At 51.8% G+C, this 7,489-nt stretch overlaps 1 protein-coding gene across 1 annotated transcript; it reads left to right on the top strand.

Moving 5' to 3' along the window:
• Nucleotides 1-5,279: 5,279 nt before the first annotated feature.
• On the top strand, nucleotides 5,280-7,097 carry KCNA5 (potassium voltage-gated channel subfamily A member 5). Its single transcript, XM_003796418.2, has one exon. It carries the CDS (start codon nucleotides 5,280-5,282, stop codon nucleotides 7,095-7,097), a length of 1,818 nt encoding a protein of 605 aa, XP_003796466.1.
• The last annotated feature ends 392 nt before the right edge of the window (nucleotides 7,098-7,489 follow it).

Raw genomic sequence — 7,489 nt, 5'->3', positions numbered from 1 at the left:
TTACTCTTATATAACAAATAGAGCTGCAGTAGCTCGAGGTCTCAAACATGAGGAATTACATTTCTCAATCCAGAATATTAAAATTTTTTTTTTAAAACCCATAAAGTAGTCAAGGTGGCCTGTGTAGTATTAGGTAAGCTGAGAAAAGGGCCAAAGCAGGTTTAATTCATCACTTCCTCTATCGGGGCATCCAAATGAGTCTCACATTTTTCCAGTTAGGTCCCACCTGCACAACCACTTTGTGTATTTAGCTAATCTCAGAGACCATCTTTTACTTCCCTCTCCCTCCCTCCTCTGACAGGTGAGATTTTCTCTTACTTTGACTACATTCAGCACATTTTAATTGAGATGCATGTTATGGACATGGCACCATGTTTGGTGTTATAAGCAAAGTCAAAGAGGAATAAAGCATGGTCCCCAATTTCAAAATCTCTCCCTCTCTCTCTTTCATCTATTTTTCTATTTGTCTATCTATCATCTACCTACCAACCCATCTGCCTACTTGTGATAGATAGATAGATAATAGCTAGCTAGCTACCTAGGTAAATGGACAATAGACAGAGAAATGATGTGGTAGATAGCACTTAATAAAAGGATTTGTTCTGTGAAGTTTGGATTCAGTTGAGGGGCTACACTTGGAGATCTGGAGGGCCACATGTGGCCTTGGGGCCATAAGTTCCCCACACTGGGCTAGATGGATAGCTGGCAGCTAGACACATCCAATAGAGACAAAGATGATGATATATTTTAACAGGGATGGAGGGCAGAATGGGCTAAACAAACATGGAGAGCGAGCATAGAACTGTATTAGCACATCCGCTTTAGTAGAGACACAAGAAAATTATCTGAAGGTGGAAGAAAGGAGATTGTAGTACATCAGGCTGAGGAGGTCATGAAACATGACCAGCAAGTGCACATGATCTGGCCTCTGTCCACCTCTCTGGCCCAGTCTGGCAGAACCCATCCTTCGCCCTCTGTGTCCACCACATTTTCTTTCAGTTCCTCTCACTAGCCCTGTCCTTTCCTTCCCTGGGGCCTCCAGACATACTCTTCCTTCTCCCTGGAATGGTGCCTACCCCCTCGTCACCTCAGTAAAGCTTCCCTGCACCCTAGAAGGGGTCAGGCTCCTCACTATTCTCCTAGTATCCTATACTCTAGATGCACTCCTCAAAACTGTAATTAAACAATTAATATAAAAGTAGATGCTCAGGATTTACCTCTAAGAGATTAGGAAATGTGTATCTCAGTCATTAATATAGTCAACACCTTGAACAATGCCTCCCACATAGCAGGTACTCCGTAAGTGTTTTTGGAATGGGTTAACAACGTTTATATTTAGGATTCTTCCTCCTTCTTCTATTCTCTTTCCCTTCAATTCCTTACTTGTAATTACCCCTCTGATAGCCTTTTCTCTTTGGGTCTGCACACTTTCTGTGGTCTTTTAGGACCAGTCCTATGAATTAAGTGAAAATCTCCAATTACTATTCCTCTGTATATCACATTCTGGCATATTCCTCTCATTCCTTGAAAGATATTAATTATTTGGAGTTTGTCTAAGATGAGGTTGCTACTCAAAGTGTGCTTTGTAGACAGGGGTTATCGGGTTTTGGCCAGGGCCAGCTTTGAACTTGCCACCTCCAACATATGGGGCTGGTGCCCTACTCCTTTGAGCCACAGCCACCACCTGACCAGGGTATCTATATCACTAGAAGTTTGTTCAAAATGCAGTCTGAGCTCCACCTTAGTTCAAAGTCTGCATTTTAACAATATCTTCAGGGGATGGTGCAGGTTAAGCTACAAAAGAGCTTATATCCTAGTGTTAGATAAAAAAGAAAGTAGCATTCAGTTACGTGATGGGACCTCTTGGAAAATGACACAGAGATAGAGTTAAGAGTGCAAGAGGTTTATTGCAGGAGTATTTTAAAAAGATAAAAAGGTTAGGAAAGGTGAGCATCGTGGATTTGGGACCAGCTGAGAAAGAGGGAGACCCAATCTCTACAACAAAATAGAAAAATTAGCCAAGCATGGTAGCTATCTGGGAGGCTGAGGTAGGAGGATCGCTTAAGCCCAAGAGGTTTTTTTGTTTGTTTGAGACAGAGCCTCAAGCTGTCACCCTGGGTAGAGTGCTGTGGCATCACAACTCATAGCAACCTCCAACTCCTGGCTCAAGCAATTCTCTTGCCTCAGCCTCCCAAGTAGCTGGGACCACAGGCACCCGCCACAATGCCCGGCTATTTTTTGGTTGCAGCCGTCATTGTTGTTTGGCGGGTCTGGGCTAGATGAGAACCCGCCAGCTCAGGTGTAAGTGATTGGCGCCTTAGCCGCTTGAGCCACAGGCACCGAGCCAAGCCCAAGAGTTTGAGGTTGCTATGAGCTGTGGTGATTTCACTGCACTCTAGTGCACGGAACAAAGCGATATCCTGTCACAAAAGAAAAGAAAAGGGATAGAAAGCGGAATTCGTTAGAGAAAGCATTGGAGAGTGATGATGATGTGAAAGGAAAAGGAGGATAATAAGGGTTGGACAGAGACAGTCTCAGCCTGCAATTCAGAGTTCTCAAAGTCTTGGCCAACCCACTGGGGACTCCTGAGCAAGGATTGCCCAATAGCAGAGGTGGGCATTGAGGAGACATGGCCAGGTCCTGTCATGCTGCTGTGTCCCACCATTGACAAAGCACTGCCTGGGAGGAGGCGTGGCCCCTGTGGGAAAGCTGAGGCAGAGCCAGAGCTCCGATAGCTGAAGGCTGTGAGCTAACTGCACTTCTGTAGCCAAAAAGCAAGTCCTTTCTTTAAGGGAGATGGAAGTAGTAGACCTCCCAGTTACCATACGTGACATCTGAAGGTAATTTGGCAAGAGACCTATAAGAACTGGCAAATGCATGGGAAGCAGATTTAAGAAAACACCACATTAAAGGCGGCCTGGCTTATGTGCTTTCCCGGGACTGTTTATGTTGTACTCTTATTCTTCAGAAAACAGTCTCCCTGAGAGGCTGAGGAAGACAAGCTCCAGATATCTCATTCCTTGAGGGAGCCCAAGGACAACCCGTGTAAGCCAATATAGCATCCATCAGTAGACACAGTGGTCATAGATCTCTAACTTCACCCTCTGCAGGCTCAGTAAGTCCCAGGTTTCCTGGGAGAAGACCTAATCCCAATTGGCAAGCCCAGAGCCAGAGAAGAGTAAAAGCCCAGCAAAGAGGTAGCAGGGATGGCAGAGGTCCGGGGGAAGCGAGTACAAGGCGCTGTTAACCCGTGATTCCTCCACACACTGATTCCCACATTCATACTTCTTACTCATTCATGCTTCTGCATTGACAGCCAACCACATGCATGTCACATGCAATAAAAAAATTTCCACATACCAAATTCACATCCCCTCTCTTGTATGCACTCTCAAAAAGCCATATATGCCATCTGCTTCTCAAACCCTGGCACGTGTTTACATGCCCACACCCCGCTATACCAGCAAACACATGTGTACCCAGAACTAAGTTTCTAAATCATCCCTCGACTACAGATACCATCAGACAGAAGGCCCTAATGGCACATACACAGATCCCAAACAATGTACAAGAACAAAATTTGATGCTCCAAAACACAGTAATTTCATGGTCATTTAAAACGAAGCAACATCTGGAGACAGTGTCTGGAGCTGTCAGACACACCTTGAAAGATATTTCCCTTGGTTATTGATTCCCTCTGATCCCTCGTAGAGTCAGCGACGAGAGCAGGGACACCCTAGTGTCCTAACCTAGCAAGATTTATATGTTATTTTAGCCAACCTCCTGCCTCCTGCAGTAGAGAGCTAAAGCTCTTGGGCCAGATGTTGAGGGAGGGCGAGCCTGTGTCAGAAAAGGGGATTATGGATTTCTGCAGAGGAGCAGAGTAAGGAGCAAGGGCCCCAAGGCTCCTTGCTTGGATTTAAATCCCAGCCTCTCCATTTTCTACCTGTGTGAGCTGGGGCAAGTTAGTCCATCTCTGTCTGTGCCTCCATTTCTTCTTTTATAAATAAGGGTAATAATAGTACTTACAAAATAGGTTGCTGGAGGAATACACAGAGTCAGTTGTGTAAAGTGCTAAGAATGGGCTGGTACTAGTAAGTGAAAAACATTGGTTGTTATTGTTCTACTCCAGGGAATTCTGCAGCCTTGGAGATTGGACCACCTCCCGACTCCCTCTCATAAATCACATTCCTACTTACCACTCTCTTCACAAACCTTGATACAGTTGCTAGCTTTAAGGTGCACCAGGCAGGATCAGCCCTTGCCAGGATTTCTTTCCTCCCTCCTCCCCTTTGCTGTTACGATTTTTGCAAATGGGATTTGATGGAGAGGGAGGAGGGGCTGTGAGTCTGCTGGGTTATGACAACAGACAGCTCCTCTCCTGATCAAGCTGCCTGCTGGAGGCTGTCTCGGGGTCTACACTGGCTGACCACCCGTCTGTACTGGGAGCAAGGCTTTTCCCAGGGCAAGGGCACGGGGACGCTGCGAGGTTTCAGCGTACCTTTTTGTGGGTCTGTAGGAAGATGGGAAGGGAGATGCTTGTCCACTGATCTGTGTATTCCAAGGTCCGTAGCTCCTCCGTGCCCCCTCCAGTCTACAATTCTTCCCAGAGAGATACCGTTATTTTCCCAAAGTAGAAAGGACTGCTGTTTCCTTTCTCTCTAATAATCTGACTCATCTCAAAGCCTAGTCCTTCAATCCAAGGCAGTGCATTTCCCTTGGAGTCCACTGGCTTCCAGCGGGTTCCCAGGTGAACTGAAATGCAGAGCTATTCTCATCTGGTTGCCCTGGGAGTTTCAGCGCTCTCGGTACAACCTGTTCCTCCATCCTCCCTTCTCCCTCCCTCCACCGGGCTGTGCCCTTCTCGGCCCCCTCCCTTCCCTCGCTCAGGGCCCAGCTGCGCCCTTTCGGGAGACTCGGGTTGCAGCGGAGGGGAAGCGGGAGGAGGGGAGGGAGAGGGAGGGGAGCAGCGGGGAGGGTGGAGGCCTAGCGCGGCGCAGCCAGAGAGGGGCGGCTGGAGGTTGCATCTGCGGGAAGGAGGCTTTTCGGCTGCCTGGTAACCGGCTGCCAGAACAGAGAGAGCGGCAGAGAGCAGGGCAGCGGCTTCTTGACGTCAGGACCAGGCGAGAGGATCGCGCCAGCAACCCCAGCTCGCCGCCCCAAAACAGGGCCGGCCGACGGCGGGAGAGGAGCCCGACGCCAGGCGCGGGCGGCGGAGCGGGAGTGGGGGACACAGGAGCCGGTTGCCTGGGGCGCAGCATGCCCCCTGTCCCCGCGCCATGGAGATCGCCCTGGTGCCCCTGGAGAACGGCGGTGCCATGACCGTCAGAGCAAGAGGTGAGGCCGAAACAGGCTGCGGGCAGGCCACAGGGGGAGCGCTCCAGTGTCCCCCGACGGTTGGGCTCACGGATGGACCCAAAGAAGTGGCGCCTACAGGGCATAGCTTGCAGAGGGGCGCGGACCCGGGAGGGCGGCCTTTGCCTCCGCTGCCAGAGGAGCTGCCACCGCCTAGACGGCCGCCTCCAGAGGACGAGGAGGGAGAAGGCCACCCGGGCCTGGACATGGCGGAGGACCAGGCGCTGAGCGCGGCGTCCCTTCACCACCAGCGCGTCCTCATAAACATTTCTGGGCTGCGTTTTGAGACGCAGCTGGGCACGCTGGCGCAGTTCCCCAATACCCTCCTGGGGGACCCCGCCAAGCGCCTGCGCTACTTCGATCCCCTGAGAAACGAGTACTTCTTCGACCGCAACCGGCCCAGCTTCGACGGCATCCTCTACTACTACCAGTCGGGGGGCCGCCTGCGGAGGCCGGTCAACGTCTCCCTGGACTTGTTCGCAGACGAGATCCGCTTTTACCAGCTGGGTGACGAGGCCATGCAGCGCTTCAGGGAGGACGAGGGCTTCATTAAAGAAGAGGAGAAACCCTTGCCCCGCAACGAGTTCCAACGCCAGGTGTGGCTTATCTTTGAATACCCGGAAAGCTCTGGGTCGGCACGGGCCATCGCTATCGTCTCGGTCCTGGTCATTCTCATCTCTATCATTACCTTCTGCATGGAGACCCTGCCCGAGTTCAGGGACGAACGCGAGCTGCTCCGCCACCCCCCAGCGCCCCCCCAGCCTCCCGTGCCGGCCCCCGGGGCCAACGGCAGCGGGGTCGTGGCGCCCCCCTCTGGCCCGACGGTGGCACCGCTCCTGCCTAGGACTCTGGCGGACCCCTTCTTCATCGTGGAGACCACGTGCGTCGTCTGGTTCACCTTTGAGCTGCTTGTGCGCTTTTTCGCCTGCCCCAGCAAGGCAGAGTTTTCTCGGAACATCATGAACATCATTGATGTTGTGGCCATTTTCCCCTACTTCATCACCCTGGGCACCGAGCTGGCAGAGCAGCAGCCCGGAGGTGGGGGCGGGGGCGGCCAGAACGGGCAGCAGGCCATGTCCCTGGCCATCCTCAGAGTGATCCGCCTGGTCCGGGTGTTCCGCATCTTCAAGCTCTCCCGCCACTCCAAGGGGCTGCAGATCCTGGGCAAGACCTTGCAGGCCTCCATGAGGGAGCTGGGGCTGCTCATCTTCTTCCTCTTCATCGGGGTCATCCTCTTCTCCAGCGCCGTCTACTTCGCAGAGGCTGACAGCCAGGGGACCCACTTCTCCAGCATTCCGGATGCCTTTTGGTGGGCGGTGGTCACCATGACCACTGTGGGCTATGGCGACATGAGGCCCATCACCGTCGGGGGCAAGATCGTGGGCTCCCTGTGCGCCATCGCAGGGGTCCTCACCATTGCTCTGCCTGTGCCAGTCATCGTCTCCAACTTCAACTACTTCTACCACCGGGAGACGGACCACGAGGAGCAGGCAGCCTTGAAGGAAGAGCAAGGCAGCCAGAGCCAAGGAACCGGGCTGGACAGAGGGGGCCAGCGGAAGGCCAGCTGGAACAAGGGTTCCTTCTGCAAGACTGTCCAGGGGGGTTCCCTGGACAGTGGGGACAGTACCCGGAGGGGCAGCTGCCCCCTTGAGAAGTGTAACCTCAAGGCCAAGAGCAACGTGGACTTGCGGAGGTCCCTCTATGCTCTCTGCCTGGACACCAGCAGGGAGACAGATTTGTAAAGGGGGATCCAGGCAGACTGGTGACAGTGGGGTGATGAAAGGGGAGTCCTGCTCAACCTGGGTATTGCATTATACCACAGAGTATTTGAAGCCATGCTGTAACCTTAGTCTGTCCCTGTCCTTTGATTCTTGCACTCCCTCCCTCCCCTGATCCCCCCATTTTTTCCTCTTTTTTTCCATGACACCAAGGGTCGCCTATTTTTAAAAAGTACCACATTCCATGACGCAGGAGCTGTTGAAATGGTGAGTGCTGTGAGATGGATGTATTTGTAGCCAGTTCCCTATACCCAGCAGAGGGATAACCCAAACAAAAATGACTTTAAATAGCCCATATCCCAAGAGATTTTATAACCCCCATCCATGTGTTCCAAATTTCCTTTACATGTGATTAT

Source organism: Otolemur garnettii, unplaced genomic scaffold, assembly GCF_000181295.1.
Source record: "Otolemur garnettii isolate 467f Iridium unplaced genomic scaffold, OtoGar3 scaffold00104, whole genome shotgun sequence".
NCBI classification, from domain to species: domain Eukaryota; kingdom Metazoa; phylum Chordata; class Mammalia; order Primates; family Galagidae; genus Otolemur; species Otolemur garnettii.
Note: the sequence above shows the minus strand (reverse complement) of the source record. Positions and strands in the feature narration are given on the sequence as shown.